The sequence below is a fragment of the Strongylocentrotus purpuratus genome, unplaced genomic scaffold (genome assembly GCF_000002235.5).
Source record: "Strongylocentrotus purpuratus isolate Spur 01 unplaced genomic scaffold, Spur_5.0 spur5_contig_850, whole genome shotgun sequence".
Classification (NCBI taxonomy): domain Eukaryota; kingdom Metazoa; phylum Echinodermata; class Echinoidea; order Camarodonta; family Strongylocentrotidae; genus Strongylocentrotus; species Strongylocentrotus purpuratus.
The window spans coordinates 83607-100886 of NW_022145558.1; the positions used below are offsets into that span (position 1 = coordinate 83607).

General features: G+C 37.8%; 1 protein-coding gene across 4 annotated transcripts in view; it reads right to left on the reverse strand.

Moving 5' to 3' along the window:
- LOC579234 (phospholipase D1) overlaps window positions 1–17280 on the reverse strand; it is a 38166-nt gene that overhangs the window by 18308 nt on the left and 2578 nt on the right. For all 4 annotated transcript variants that reach the window (XM_030993969.1, XM_030993975.1, XM_030993982.1 and 1 more), the window contains exons 4-12: window positions 16695–16836; window positions 13977–14105; window positions 12277–12391; window positions 7991–8056; window positions 6626–6684; window positions 5923–6018; window positions 4796–4948; window positions 3197–3340; window positions 2566–2649 (exon numbers count right to left, since the gene is read on the reverse strand). In XM_030993969.1, the coding sequence (XP_030849829.1) occupies window positions 2566–2649; window positions 3197–3340; window positions 4796–4948; window positions 5923–6018; window positions 6626–6684; window positions 7991–8056; window positions 12277–12391; window positions 13977–14105; window positions 16695–16836 (988 nt within the window). The remainder of the gene's footprint in view (window positions 1–2565; window positions 2650–3196; window positions 3341–4795; window positions 4949–5922; window positions 6019–6625; window positions 6685–7990; window positions 8057–12276; window positions 12392–13976; window positions 14106–16694; window positions 16837–17280) is intronic.

Here is a 17280-nt window from a genome sequence, read left to right on the forward strand (position 1 = left end):
TCCTCCGTGTCGACGTCCAGGGCGAAAACAGACGCGACATGCATAATGCAGGATATGCGTGACGACAGAGATACCTCATGGATATTCAACATGACATCCGTAGACACACGACCGATGACTGTCCACTCACATTAAGTTGCGTATTAAATGCACGACGCACAGGGTCGGGCTTACCCGAGTAAAGCATCTTTCTATAGGATATCCATTGTATAGGAGCTGCACGAGCCACAGAGATACACACGAAGCTTCCCGTCCACGTCCAAACTTAGGGACCTATTTCCATCATTATTTTCGCGATTTTTATATAGGTGTCGTGAATGGAGGTATGAAATGAAAGCTTATTTTGTGATTATTACGGCCATGCTACTAAATTTTGATTATCATTTTCTAAAGGAAAGTTTTCACAAGAAAACCATTGGACTGACAATTCAGTCGCAAGCTGCCTTCAGTCAGTGCAGTGCTGCTGTGCAGTGTGTGTGAGCTGCAATTTAACTCCAGCAAGCTCCAACACCGGCTCCGCGCACCGCAGGCGTCCGAGGCCTGCGGCGCCGGTGTTCGAGCTTTCTGGAGTTACACTGTGTGTGTGTGTGTGTGAGTTCAGCTGAGCTGAGCTCGAGTCGAATAGATTTGACACTTTGAAATTGTTATCTGTTGGTTTGCATCATTATTGCCGCGATTTCAATATAGTTTCGTGAATAGATTTACGAAACCTGATCTTAAAATTAGTAGTAGTATTACTAATGTTTACGTTTTTAAACGACTGTCTGATTTTCTTGTGAAAATTTTACTTTGAAAAATGATTATCGAAATTCATGGTCAGAAATAATCACAATCTAGGGTCTATTATGTTACAGTTCTTGCATCAAATCAATGCATGAAAACTTAGTTATTGAACTAGAAAAATGTTTTTTTTTTAAATAGGCAATTATGAAGTGAAGCCTGAAACCTGTCCTGAGCCTATACTAAACAAATCTCAACAAAGTGTAGGCCTATCCTTTTATGAATTAATGAAAAAGTAGCCCCAGAAAAAAGAGCCCCCGAAAGTTGGAAAAAGTAGTCCCCGAAAATTTCCCAAAAATTTGAAATGGAGCCCCCGAAATGAAAAACTTAATTTTTTGCCTGCGCCCCCCTCTAGAATCCCTCGGATTTCCGTGGGTCCTGACTTGAGTGTATATATAATATAGGCGTGGGGTCCACGGGTTTCAAGGGGCCATAAAAACCCCAAAAGCTCGGGGGTTACGTTCTTCAAAGTTGGGGGGGGGGGGTGTGGGAGATCGAGATCAGATCGCAGCGAGTTGAGTGTATATATAATATAGGCGTGGGGTCCACGGGTTTCAAGAGTCCATAAACCCCCGAAAGCTCGGGGGGTTTAGGTGTTTAATTAGGGTCAGATGAGCATATTTTTAATACTTTATTTGTGACACTTGCGGGTCACTAATTGGCGTGGGGTCAATACGTAGAGTTGCGTAGTGTTGCGTACAAACTACGCTGGCCTACGTAACTATATGCTGAGGAACGAAAAGGGGTACGCAAGATGAAAGAAAACAATTCAACATGTTTAATTTTTTTTGCGTACTTTCGGCGTAGAAACTTGACGCAGAAAGCAGCCTTTTTACGCAACACTACGCTACATGCCTACGCAACAGTACGCTATCCTACGCCAGATCGACAAAGCAGTAAAAGCTTTCCACACAGTAAGCAACCATAAGCAAACCTGTACGCCAGCCTACGCATAACCTACGCAGGGACTATTTTCCCATTAATACGCAGCCTAATTTCTGCGTAATCGGTATGCCACACTACGGAACTCTACGCAGTTCCAGTGGCTTAAAGGATAACTACCGGTACAGTTGGATCGTTTTTTAAATTTTTATATAAGGCCAAATTAAAAAAAAAACATGTTTAGCGTCCTGTTTTTTTTTGAAAAATGGGAAGGAGGAGGCCCTTTTTTTTTCTTTTTTTTTTCTTTCAAAATGGCCGCTCCGTACATTTTTCCCTGACATTCGGGCTATTTTTCAAGATGGCGGCCGACAATTTTTTTTTTCTTATTTAAAATCAGAAATACATTTTAGCAGTGCTTTTCATGTTTTTTTTCTTTCAAAAAAAAAATAAATAAATAAAAAAAAAAAAAAATAAAAAAAATAGGAGGCGGCCCCCCAAAAAGGAAGCAGGCGGGGACGCTGTTTTTTTTTCTTTCAAAAAAAAAAAATAGGAGGCGGCCCCCAAAAAGGAAGCGGGCGGGGACGCTAAACATGTATATTTTTTTAATGGCCTGAATGGCAAATAAAGTTCTTGGTGGTTTTAATTTAGACAGTCTCTATATATCTATTTACACCCCCCCCCCCGCCCACCTCTAGAATCCCGCGGATTTCCGCGGGTCCTGCTAGTATATAATCATATTACTTATGAACATACAGCTACCTCTTCAAAAACTGGTCTTCAAATCCTATCACCAGGATTTTGTTTCTTATCTCATTAACATTAAAGAATACGACCACATCTTTTCAAACATGCATACAGCCATCTATTGAAAGAAGTTCTTGAGTTCCTCGAGAAGTGACTTACCACCAGTCTAAGATGAAGATCTGTTGTTTGGCTGTCTCCAGTGCATCAGCGATGGACTCAAAGTAGTCCGAGCCATCTGCAAACCTTAATACGAAAATCAGAGATGTAATCTGGTCATGAAAACTATTAAAATGTTTGTAAATGTCTTTGAAAATTTGTACAAAGCCAATAGGCCGACTAAGACAGAGAGCGGAAAGATCATACAAACTAATGAAGACATGCATCATTTGTTTTACACAAGAAAACTCCTAGATCCTTGATATTTGATTTAAACAGCATTCATTTGAGGAGTGGTCTTTGTCATTACCTATGGCAATTAAACTCCAAGTAATAGGTTTCCTCTATAGTGCACATCTGGGCCCTGTATTACAAAGAGTTGATATCAACTTATTTACGATTGATATCAATCGCAATTATGTACATAAGAGATAGGAGATAGCAAACTTGCGATTGATTGGAGGACTTGCGATTCACACACACAGAAGGAGAAGGAGAAGAAGAAGAAGAAGAAGGAGAAGGAGAAGAAGGAAAAGGAGGAAGATGAGGAGGAGGTGGAGGATGAAGAGCAGGAGAAAGGAGAAGGAGAAAAAGAATAGGAATCAATATAAGTTCTACATTGGCTGGTACTCACCCCTGAACCAGGGTGTCGTCCCTCGGAGGCGCGAAGGAGCCGTGAGGGTTGTCAAAGGTGTATTCACAAGATTCTGCGGTTCTTGCAATATCAGCCTTCCAGTCCAGGGCCACTGACTTGTGGTTGCACCGTAGAAGTAAATTCCTGGATAAAAAATTAACCCACATTCAAGTACAGTCAAACCTGCTTTAGTGACCACCTGTCTACAAAGACCACCTGTCTACAACAAGCACATGTTTTGTTTCCCTTGAAAAGGGTTTCTCATTGAAACATGTACTAAAGGAACCTGTCTACAAAGACCACTTTTTGTGTATTCCTTGGGCGGTCGCTGTAGACAGGTTTGACTGTATGTACTAACATAAATAGGCGTACTGAAGAATATTTTGCAGATTATGTCAAGTACATACAGTATTCTGTTTAACCCTATTTTAAAGGTACTATGTCCCTTTTGCAGCCAACCTCAAATTCTGTAGAACTTTGCAGGAATTATGAATATGTCATGTATGTCCTATCTGTGAAATTTAAACGTTAGCAGTGTCCTCATATTCAAATTATGCAAGGAAACCCATTTACTTGCTAGACTTCACTGTCAGACACTATTGAGTACTGACTGGCTTTTTTTCTTCTTTGGTAATAATATACATCAAAAGAGTAGTAAAGGGTACATGAGCATTTGTCTACATCAATAACCCACTTCTTGTGATGGCCAAGATTAAACTGATTGAATCTTTGCGCAGCATAAAACGTATGACCATTCGGTACAATTGTCTGAAAATCAAGACTATTACTTTTGGGCTCTATAGCCCTAAAGTCGATTTGACAACTAATAGTCATTATTTTCTCACTTGAAGACATTTTCAAGCCCCACCTTTTTTAGGGAAGTTCTAATGCAGTTGGAATTTAACTTTTTCATTTTTTTGGCCTGCAAATGGGACATAGTACCTTTAACTGGGCTATTTCAGACCAGGTTTTTACTGGGGGGTTGACCCCCCCCCCCCCTTTAAGATCTTGGCCGTTTCAATGCCGATCGCCACGAAAATTTGCATACCGGTACATGTCCTAAATTTCCCTTTTCATTTATTTTGATTTAAGATATGAAATATGAATTAAAAATTTTAAAATTGAAGAGAACCGTTCTAATGCAAGTCTTCGGAGAGCTTTAATAGGAGTATATGGTTTACAACAAAAAATGCGTTATCTTTTTGTGGCAAAGTTGAGTTGGTCACAGTGGTGCACACATCAAAATATGATACTACTCTGGAAATCAGAGCCAACAGTGGCATGAAAGGTCTGCCATATTTAAGTCCAACTTTAAGTCTATCTTAGTCTTTGTGAAACACTCCCGATCTCACACACCTTAATGTATTGATCTTCAGACCGTGGGCGAGGCCCATATTCTCTCTCTCTCTCTCTCTCGATCACAAGAACGGGACAGACAACCAGAAAACATAATGCCTCCAGCTACTTCGTAACGGAGGCATAAAAATATTATCTAAATATCATAATGACGAGAGCAAAAAGTGGTAGAACGGCCTGCCATATTTAAGTCCAATTTTAAATCTTAGTCCTTGTGAAACATTCCCGAACTCATGCACACACCTGAATGTATTGGTGATCTTCAGACCGTGGTAGAGGCCCGTATTCTCTCTCCCAACGGCAACTTTGAGATCTTGATCCATCAGCAACACCGCCCTCAACAGGCCGTCTTTGGGTCGGACGTAAGCCACAAATGAATCCTTCACAATCAGCCACCTGGTAAATAGGAAACAAAATAATGTGCTCTGAAATGGAATGCCCTATACTTTGAATACTACTTAAGCTCTTGCACTTTTCTGTCTTTGGGTCGGACGTAAGCTACAAATGAACCCTTCAAAATCGGGTAAATAGGAAACAAAATGATGTGCTATAAAATGGAATGCCCTATACTTTGAGTACTAATAAAGCTTTTGCACTTTTCTACCAAAAAAAATCATGGCTTACATTTTGACAAGTCAAAAGAAAAGAAAAAATCAACAGATGTTTGGGTGCCTGAAAAGTAAAAAGAAAAACAAACAAACATAAACACATGGCAACTTCTGAAGTGCCTTTTTACTCCCAAATTTGGATAAGCAAATGAAGAAAAAGATTATTCAAAAGGGATATTTCTCAATTGATCTACCAATGAATTTAGCAGTGTTTGATAATTGCTACTTCATGTGCCCTTGCCCCCATGATACTAGGGCGCTTTCGCAAACACGACGGAGGGCAAAGACGATTGTAATGCGATCAAAAAAACAATCTGCGCATGCGGGAACCAGAATTTTCTCCGTCCTGTGGATCTTCACGACTGTACGTGGCCATGATAGCGTTTGTTCCCTAAACACGACGGAAGGGCTATATCGCCCTAATTCTTCAGTCGTCTTTGCTTCCGTTGTGAAAGGTATATGTACTGCACTTCTCTCTTCGATGGTAGTTTACAAAAAAGGAGCAGTTGTGTAAACATCAGGGGTGATATTGAGCACTAAAAAAAAGAAGAAAAGGATTCGGGGGAAAAAAATGGCATCTAACAAAATCCCCCCCCCCCCCCTTTTGAGTACGAAAAATTGGGAAGTAATAGGGGAAAATAGGGAAGAAAAGGACCAGGAACAAATCAGAAAAAATTTAAACAATCAGGAAACCAATTTAAATCAGGTTTTTATCAGGCCTGAACCATGAATGACCTTATGAAACAAAAGAGAAAGACTTACCTTTTACTGTAGTGACTATTAGCACTGCAGGAGAGAGATGAGAAGCAGCCCAGCTGAACCCTTCTCCCACCTGATCTCTTCATCACCCAGCCCTCTCTGCGAGAGTGAAAATAAGAAAAATTATGATAATCCTGTTTACTAATATTACTTCAGTTATTAAAGAGAGATCGATGGTTGTCAGTTTTCATGAGCAGAAGGTCATAATTTGTCATAATGGAAATATGTACCATGAATTGGTGTACAAGTCTCACACACTTACAGCAACCTCATAGTCACATCAAGAAAAAACCCTTAGTCTCTCAGAGTCTTCAAGTAAAGGAAACGTAAGATAATGACTTAACCATACGAGGGGGTGCCAGGGTTGGAAAATGCAGAGCATTGCCTAAGGCCTGTTGGTCATAAAACTAAAGGCTAATCCAGGTGATTGACATGACCTGAAAATTTGTTTCGAAAAATGTGCAAGACTCGAGAGAAAAAAGTCATAAAATTTCTGTGCAAACTAGATTATCGCGAAAAATGTAGAGGGGGGGGGGGGGGGGGGGGGGCTTATATAGGGTTAAGCATGCATTCAGAAGAATCCCTAAGTAACATTCCACCCCCCCCCCCCCCCCCCCCCCCCCCCCCCCCCCCCCCCCCCCCCCCCCCCCCACCCCCAAACCCTCTACACATCACACAACTTATTATACTGTGAACTTGTACTTACTTCCCTTTCTCACCAAGCTCATCCACAAAAGAGATATGACTGACCTCCAGGAATTCCAACTGGATGAGCAACAAAATGACACAAGTCACACATCATGAAAATAGGAATTAAATTAAAGGCAGACATTCATGAAGGGTTTGAAGAAAACACGATTGAGCAGTACATTACAAAATATAAGAATGTTTTTATTGATTTGTTACTTTATGATTAATATAAACAAATCTATGATCTACATGTTCGTTTTGTAGACACAATTAATTTTATGCTAATTTTTGTTTTCCTAACGGTTGTTATAACACTACAGTCTACTGGGGAAAATGGGTATGGTAAAACCAGTCACCGTTCAAAGATTTTTACTTTTTGAGGCACTTCATGATCATTTTGAAGCGCAATTTTTTTAGGGATTCAATATTACACCATATCACAGACACTGATAACACATAGGGCCATGCATCTCAGATTTAACATTGTTAAACGATGCGGCCTTTAAACAGTGACACTTGACTTTGACTTTGTTGACTTGACTTTATTTCTGCTTTATTTTGAAAAGAGGTAGCTGCTGATTGGCTATTTAAAATTAGGACTATAAATGGTTCCAACTCTTGATCAATGGCTAGGTATATCAGCATATTCAGGTCCAATGGCAGAGCTGCTAACCTTTTGCAACCAAAAAACGGAACCATGAAGGCGAAAAAAAGGAATTTCAACCAAAAAAAGCATGTGCGACACCCTTCCAATGCAGATATGTCCATTCCCCATGCTGTTATTTTACTTAAGTACATGTAGGTAGTTTTTTTTTTTTTTTTTTTGATGGGCCCTGGGATTGGATCTATAAATTTGTACTCATAAATCTCTATTGAAGTTTTCTATTGAAATAGTGATCAACATTTTAGGGCATTTGGTTGATGTACGGTATGAACAACAAAAAACAAAACAAAAAACATATTTTATGAAGAAAAAATGTACTACCCTAATTTTGAGAAAAAATTGAATAATTCCGGGAAAAACGTAATGGTTTCCAGGGGGTGTTTCACAAAGATCCTAAGTTGAACTTAACTTTAAGTTGGACTTAAAAATTATGGAAAGCCATTAGCATCTTGGAAAATATTTTGTAAAAGTTATTTTGAAAGGCATTAATTGTTTATTCAAATCATTCATATTTTCTATCATCAAGGAGATTTCATGTTCTGGATGTGGAATTTATAAAAAGTCTAAACTACTTGAATTTCTGCTTTTTAATGGATTTCATTTTAAGACTCCAATGGCTGTCCATAATTTTTAAGTCCAACTTAGAGTCAAGTTCTACTTAGGATCTTTGTGAAACACCCCCCTACTCTGCAATTGCATTTCGTTCCAAATTCTTACCATTTTAGGATGGTTTATGTAGAGTGGATTATTGGCGACGCCCTGTAGATATTTCTCCAGCTGGAGCTGTTAACGCAAAATAAACAAAATCAAGGGTTATGCTAACACATAGAACTCTCTTGCTTCATCTCTCCTTTGCCCATCCATTTCTCCTTTCCTTATGCATTTCCCTGTCATGCTCTCTCTTTCTCTTCTCTTGTCTTCTCACTTAACTTGAATATATATTAAAGGTATTACAAAGTTTTGGGAAATTTTGAAAAATGGGTGGATAGTGATTCTTTACAATTTTGATATATTTGGATGCCCCTGTGGATGTATTAAAAACACTAGAATCTTTAGCCCCCAAAACACTTCTGCTTTTGAGAAAAATTGAATATAAAGATTTACCGGTCCTCCCGGGTTAATTTTGATAAATTTCAAGTAGCTCCTACCACCGTACAATGGTAGCTGCGACCATGAAAATCTCAGAATATGTAGTTGTGGTATATAATTTCCGAACGGGAATAGCTAATCAGTCGATTTTAGTCAAGAAACATTGTTTGATAGCTTAATTAATATCTTGACCTTGAGAGGGAGCTATACAACATAAAGTGTTTAATATTTACAATTTCATAACTTTAGAGTCGATTTTGACCGGGACAACAATCAGTGAATATTGTAGGATCGCATATGCTTCCAATATGTTCATTTGAACCAAATTCACGACCCCATACCAAAACTTTGTATTACCTTTAATTTACCCCTTCGCCTTTCTCCCTCCCCTGTTTTCTGCATCTCTTCTCCTCTTTCTTGCTATACCCACTACCTGACTGTTATCACATTCTCCTCTTCTCTCCATCATCTTCCTCTGTAGGTCTGGCTTCATCGGCTCAAGTTTGCCAAATAACCCGTTATTTTCAGACTCTGGATATTATCTCGAAGCTCGCAATTGTGTCTTCACCAGACCGATACGCTCATCACAAACTAGCAAAGTAGCCCGCTATTTCCCAAATAGCAGGATATTTTGGAAACAAGACTAACATTTCTCAGGATATTTTCTCGAACGAATAGCCCGCTAATTGCAACTGCCGGCTGATGATGAGGCAAATCAACTGGTTGATTTGCGATCGGGATAGTTAAAATAGCGGGTTATTTTGCAAACTCGAGCTGGTGAAGACAGGCCTACAGAGGAAGATGACGGGGAGAAGAGGAGAATGTGAAAACAGTCAGGTAGTGGGTTTTGCAAGAAAGAGGAGAAGAGATACAGAATACAGGGGAGGGAGAGAGGAAAGGGTAAATTTAATATATAGTCAAGTTAAGTGGGAAGACAAGAGAAGAGAAAGAGAGAGCATGACAGAGAAATGCATAGGGGAAGGAGAAATGGATGGAGAAAAGAGAGATGAAGCGAGAGAGAAGAGGGAGAAGAAAATAGCTTCAAATATAATAAATATATTATTAAGAGGGAGAGAGATGACAGGAAAATGCATAGGGGAAGGAGAAAGGAGAGATGAAGCGAGAGAGAAGATAAAGGGCAAAGAAAATAGCTTCAAATATAATATACGTATTATTAAGACAGAGATAGGTAGATTGATTGAATAGGAGGAAGACGGAGAATAACATATGCAACTGAAACAAGCAAAAAGACTTGTACAAACATCAGTACCAATTTTTTGTTCAAGCAAACAAAAAAGGTTATCTTTCGATCAAAGTACAAACAACGTCTTTGCACAACATGTTGACATAATTAATCAATACAAGTAATTATAAGTTCTGTCAACATTTTCATGTAAATAATTAATGACTATTGACACCCCATACAGAACTGAGCTTAATGCAGTATCAATGTACTAGCGGATATATCTTTACACCACAACAGAGCTCTCTCCAACTTTATTTCAACACATGAACTGAATCATGAAGAATTGTGTTTTGAGGAATGTTTTTAAATACTCAGACTTGTCCCATACATGGACCCATTTAACAAAGCCTTTTTTTCAATGACAAATGACAAAAAACAGTGACTAATCTGCTGATAACCAATCAGAAGCAAGGATTTCAGTAGCTTATAATAAAAACAGTCATTTAATTGTCACTGATGACACTTTTTGTAAAATCGGACCCTGGAACAACATTTTCAAGTCATCCTGATCACTGGAAACAGATCTTTGCTTTGTATTTTCCAAGACATACATGCACATGTATTTTACAAAGCCCCGCCACCCCCCCCCCCCCCCCCCCCACTCAGTGTTATTTAGGGTACGCATATGCTCATTCCCTCTTTTTGAAAGCACCCCCTATCTGAGGACTGCCAACATTTCCGAACACCCTTTCGTGGGCTTTTCCTGCCTTGGAGATCCCCTAAATCATGAAAAATGCTCAATGTACCCCCCTAAATTTGGAATAATTTCTCAGGAGTCCAAAGAGATGAGAGAAAAAAAAAACCCTTTTTAAAGAAATCTCCGGGTGAAAAGGTAATACACCCCTTTTTTTACAATTCTCGGGCCGGACTTTGTCGCACGAAAAGGACCCCTTTACCGGACATTTTGGTAACACGCATGGGGTCCGTCCATTCTCGGAGTGGGGGGGGGGCCGGGTACAAAGCATCTTTCCTATCATGATGTACATAAGAGGAAGTCAACTTTAAACGGATTGAGTAACTTTGTCTCAGATTCTGAAACAAAATCCTGGATTTAGCTCATGCTGCAGTGATAATTATAAACCTTTAGGTCAGTTAGGAATCCCACGACTTTTACAAGCCAATCACCTGTCTGATTATCAAGATATTTATGATTGGAAATCAAAATTTAAAGATTTGTTTTCATAACGGTTTTTTATAACACTACAGTCTATTGTGGAAAATGAGTATGGTAAAACCGGTCACTAAAATATTTTTACTTTTTGAGGCACTTGACAATCATTTTGAAGCACAATTTTTGTAGGGCTTCAATATTACACCATATCACAGACACTGATAACACGTAGGGCCATGCATCTTAAGATTTAGCATTGTTAAACAATGCCTTTAAGCTTTTTATTAGGTTAAGCTTAATAGGGCCAGCGTGTGCTTGGGTAGGTACACAAGTGTACAGAATTTTGAAATCCTTTGAGGAAAATACTGGATGTAGCTAAGCTTTTCATTCAAGGTATGCCATCATTATCAAAGTAGGTCTACATGTATGCGTACAAAATGCACACTTCAGAAAGTACTAGATGTTGTCTTCTTTCCACAAACAGAAAAATAAAACCTCTATCTCTTTGATAGAAGATAATTTAAAATTCACAGAGTGGGATATGTCATCGTTTGAAAGTTCTTTGGCTTGATCTTCCAAATTTTGTGACATGCATGGCAATTCATTCTGCTCCCGATCAAATGGCACAACATTACTGTACACTATATCTAAAAAAAAAAGGGGAATCTCATTATAAAGACAGAGGTAATAGTGAGCATTAAAAAAATATTTTTTTAAAAAATTCCCCCTCAACCATGCTCCCCTTGAGAAAAAAAGAAAGAAGAGAATTGGGGGGGGGGGAATGGCATCTTACACATTCCCCCCTTTTAAGTAAGAAAATTTGGAGAAAATAGGGAAAATGACGGAAATATCAGGAAAATAGGGATAAAAGAAGAAAAAAAATTGGTGAAAAAAAAAAAAAAATCAGGAAACCATGTTAAATTGGATAATCATCAGGCCTGAAAGAGCTCTGATAAAACTCTCAATATAAGTTGAGTTCTGGTCATGCGATTCATTGTGAAAGAAACGGTGTGGAATCGATCAGTAAAAGTTGATCGTGTAAGGCATTGATATAAGTATTGGTGTGTACTGCAAGGTGCTGGAATCATCAAAATGATAGGAAATTTGGCCCTGTCTTGGTAAAGTAACAAGCACTGTATATGGGACTACACAAACACGGGGCATAAAAGCCTGTCCTGATTTTTATGCTGTTACATGCCATATTTAGAATATTAAGGCATTTGAAGAGCCATGCTTTTCAGGGAACGTTTTTTCTCTGATGTTCTTCCACACTTGCATAATAATAATGAAAATGCTCACAATTTATTTTTTACCTCTCCCGGCCCAGAACTCAACCTTCTCTTTAATATAAAGGCCGTCTATACTAGTTTGGCCAGGAGGGTTTAGACCACACAGCGTGGTCACTGACAGGCGGCTATCTCATCAACTCAGCTCTCAATTAATATAAGAAAAAGAGGATCGTGGGGACCAATGGTCACCGATTTGGCATTGTTTTCTATATAGAGGGAGCAAGTAGCTACAAGTAGTACAGTGGGGCTTTAAGATGACTATGGTTACCATTCTTTTGGACAGCTGATGTGCCCGGACGAGCGCATCTAACGTCCTTGGGAAATGAGGTAGGTCGTTGACATCATCTGGCAGTTCTCTGAACGTTCTGTGCCTCTCCCGATGGCTGTAAATTTAAGGGGAAAAAATATGATATTAATTCATTTTATGACAGTTTAAGTTCTATAAGTCAGAAATGCCAACCTCTTGACATAAAAAAGCAGACTGAATATCCTAAAAATCAGATTTTGGAGAGAAAAATCACGATTTTCATGAGTCTCGACACTACCACTGGCCCGTTGGCCCCATGCCAATCAAATTTCAGAAAAATGTTTCAATGATAAGAACGGTCAAGGAAAATGTTGGCTCTTTCATTACAATTTAACGAGAAAATAGCAAAGCAAAGTTATTTTGAGGGTTGCAGGGGTTCACTTGTGCATGTTTCTATGCGATTCTGCATTTTTTATGGGGTTTTATGTTGTTTTTTTAATCTTTTTGTTTGTGTGGAAAAATCGTATTTTAAGTGGTGATATTGATTATCATATTTCACTCTTATTATCGTACTAAATACAATTTAATCGTACTGGTTGGCATCTCTGTATAAGTTACATAACAGATGACACAACTATCAACCAATTTGTTGCTGTTGTTTAATTTATGACTATTTGAATTTCAACAGCAATAAAACAAATGCCTCTACTCATTGAGAAGTGTTTTTTTAATAATAATTTCATTTCATTTCATCAATATATCGGAAATGTTAATTACCTTATACATGTATATATATTATCTCATTGAACTATGCATCATATTTGTACAACTGTATGTCTTATGTTTATATGTTTTTCCCTGCTTTGGCAAATCCATTGTCCTGGGCCATGTTTGCTATATTATGATATATATCTGTCCAATTATGATCTATTTGTAGCACTCTCTTTTTTTATTATGAAATAAATGCTTGTATTTTAACCCTACATGTTGTATTAACAGGACATCTATATATAACCCTAAATGGTTCATTAACCGGATATCATACAAACCGGTATATTAATTACCCTAACCCTAAATTCAAAACAATATACAGTGTGTAACTAATTAAACTAACGACTAATGATTAAACCTATTGTTTCTTGGGAGACCTTTAAGTTTCTCTGCCTGCAAACGTACGTAGAGGGCAGTAATTCTATCGTTCAATCGTTAACCAGACATGAAAAATGTCCTGCAAATGACCATGTCTACATAATGACTCATTTTTCACTACATATGTCTGTCTAATGACACTCACTGTAAGATGTATATATTGATATATTATATTATCTTCTTTTTTGTTGCTGTTGTTGATGTATACTGTACAAACCAGGGGGTGTTTCACAAAGATCCTAAGTTGAACTTATCTCTAAGTTGCACTACTCTCTAAGTTCGACTTAACAATTATGGAAAGCCGTTAGCATCTATGAAAATGTTTTGTAAAAGTTATTTTAAAAGGCATAAGATGTTGATTCAGATCATTCATATTTTCTATTATCAAAGAGATTGTTCTTGATGTGGAATTTATTTTTAAAAAGTCTAGAATAATTGCTTTCTCGCTGTTGAATATACTTTATTTTAAGGTTACATATGGCTCACCATATTTTAAAGTCCAACTTAGAGTTAAGTTCAACTTAGGATCTTTGTGAAACACCCCCCCCCCCCCAGCACTTTATTAAACTTACCTCTCTCTACCCACGGGTATATGAAGCCTGGCCTTGTACAAGATAAGCTCCTCGTGAAGCCGAAGAAAGTGGTTATACCGTCGACGCACCGCCCAGGTGCACGGGCCATGCTCGATCTCTATGTAGTACCTGTGCAATTAGCAATGGTAAGACTTTATATTATAATGATAATAATTATTATAATAATAATAATAATAATAATCTGTTTTTTTATATAGCGCTCAATACAACCGATCCAACGACATGCCTAAGCGCTTTACAGATATTTTATTACCCCGGTCATCGGATTTAAGCTTACCCGCACACAATGTGTGCACATTTTCCACTCCATGGGGAGCATTCCAGCCAGTCGCCATTTTACAAGCGCACACTTGGATCATAATCAAATGATTGGTTGAAAGTTTACACGTGACCAGGCATTTGTTTTACCTAACGCGTAATTTGGATAATGACCGGTCATTAGTAATATCATGTACTGCCCACATGCACGGGCCATGCTCAATCTCTATGTAGTACCTGTGCATACATAGCAATGGTAAGACTTTATCACTGTCTGTTGTGGTGATCTATATAAAGTGGCTCATAATAATCACATTATCACCTTGTTATAGAATTCTCATTTAGGGAGTTCCCCTTCCCTTTCAATTGGAAAAAATCTGTGATTGAAACCGATCCCACTATTATATGATCACATGTACAGTAATAGCAGGAAACTAAGAGACATAATGATTGCTTTCATAATTTGTATTTCCTTGAAAACCACTCCATTACAATTTGAAAAATAAAAACATAAAATCTTTAATATTACAAAATCAATTATTATTTGTTGGTCATTACACCTTTTTTTAAACTTCACCACAGCAGAAAAAAAAACTACTTCTAAAGGCAACTGAGCATTAGGACCTGGATATTTATCAATCAATTTCAAGTTGCAATTGATTTGAATCAATCGTAACTCTTTTAAAAAAGAGAGCCCAGAACTCAACTTTATCTTTAAGCACTATATAAACCCAGAATATCAGTAGTAGCATTTATCATACAATAACTTAATATTACTGAGAATTTTCACTCTTTGCACACTACATTTGGTTAAGTTTGTATTCACAATCAAAGAGAAAATTAGGTCATTCTTGTTGCGTTACAGAATTCTCATTTAGGGAGTTTCCCTTCCTTTCAATTGGAAAGAAACTGTGATTGAAACCGATCCCACTATTATATGGACACATGTACAGTATTAGCCGGAAACTAACAGACATTATGATTACTTTCATGATTTGTATTTCCTTGAAAACCAAACTATTACAATTTGACAGGAAATACCAAGATATTAAATAAAAACATAAAATCATTAATATTACAAAAATTGATTAATACCTGTTGGTCACTACACATTTCTTTTTATGCTTCACCACAGCCGAAAAAAAGGACCTATTCTGAGGTAATTGAGCATTAGGACCTGGATATCTATCGATCAATTTCAAGTTGCAATTGATTTGAATCAATCGCAACTCTTTATAATACAGGCCCAGAACTCAACTTTATCTTTAAGCGCTATATAAAACCAGAATATCAGTAGTAGTATTTATCACACAATAACTTAATATTACTGAGAATTTGCACTCTTTGCACTCTACATTTGGTTAAGATTTTATTCACAATCAAAGAGAAAATAAAAATAAGGATGTTTTTGTTTCATTATTCACAATTCACAATCAGGAAGTTTGCCTTTGTTTCAGTTGAACAGAAACTGTGATTGAAACCAATCCCACTGTAAAATGGACACATACTTGTCCAGTATAATAGGAAGAGTCACAATGGCAGGAAGTCAGTGATATCATGATTGCTTTCCTAACTTGTATTTCCTTGAAGCCTTCTCCATTACAATTTGACAGGAAATACAAGATATTAAATCAACACATCAGATCATTATTATTACAAACTCGATTGTTACGGTTGATCATTACACATTTTTTTTTGCACTTCACCAGAGCAGGAAAAAAAATACTTTGAAGGCCACTGAGGATTGGGACTATATTATCAAGAGAAATTAAAGAAATGTAGTCATCTGATTTTTCAGGGTTTACTAATTAATCATTAAAATTTTAAAAGAGAATCTTCAGCTCTTGTAGTTCATAATATTGAACCAAACTTACACTGAATATTCATAACTAAAATTATGTTAACTGGTTGAGCATGTAATCAGCTGAGCAAAAAATTAGCTAAGAAAAATAAGAGTAGGGGGAAACCCCGGTGTAGTGGTTCACCTGCACACTCTCAATCAGTTATACCAGGAGGAGAGATCCAAGGGTTATAGTGATTCAGTTTGCTTTCCACCTCCTAGGCACAGGTGTCGCTAAATACAAATTAATAATGATTTTTTTAATTTCAAGATACCCCAGACTTAGTATTCACCAAGTTAAGCCAGTATCTCTCGAAACAACTAGCCTTAAAGCCTGTCTGCACTAGCTTGGCCAAGAGGGATTAGATCACCCAGCGTGGTCACTGCACAGGTGGTTATTTCATCAACTCAGCTCTCAATTAACATAAGAAAAAGGGGATCATGGGGGACCAACAGGCACTGATTAGGCATTGTTTCCTACATAGAGGGAGCAAGTAGCAACAAGAAGTGCAGTGGGGCTTTCAAATATTTATGAGACATAGCTCACATACAAGAGAATATAGTAATAACATTTTAAACATTATAGCTAAGATACTTACAGGTTTGGGTTGAGGTGCAGAGTTGAATGCACTCTACCGCAATCGACTATCTTGATATGGATTGGAGTTTTCTCGATAAATATACGCCTGCCCTTGCCTTGGTATGGTACAGGCTTGGCATGTAGCGTCATGTAAGGAACACCTAAAATAGAAGTAATGGGGGAAGTGTTTTCTGTTACTGAAACATTGCAGAAGGTAATAATGATATAACAACAATACCAACTACCTGACTGTTTTCACATTCTCCTCTTCTCCCCATCATCTATCTCTGTAGGCCTATCTTCATCAGCGCGAGTTTGCAAAAAACATGCTATTTTCAGACTCTGGATATTATCTCGAAGCTTGAAATTGCGTCTTCACCAGACCGATACGCTCATCACAAATTAGCAAAGTAGCTTTGGTAACAAGGCCAACATTTCTTGGGATATTTTCTAGACTGAATATCCCGCTAATTGCAACTGCGAGCTGATGAGGATGCAAATTAACTGGTTGATTTGCGATCGGGATAGATAAAATAGTGGGTTATTTGGCAAACTCGAGCTTGTGAGTGTTACTGAAACATTGCAGAAGGTAACAATGAATACCA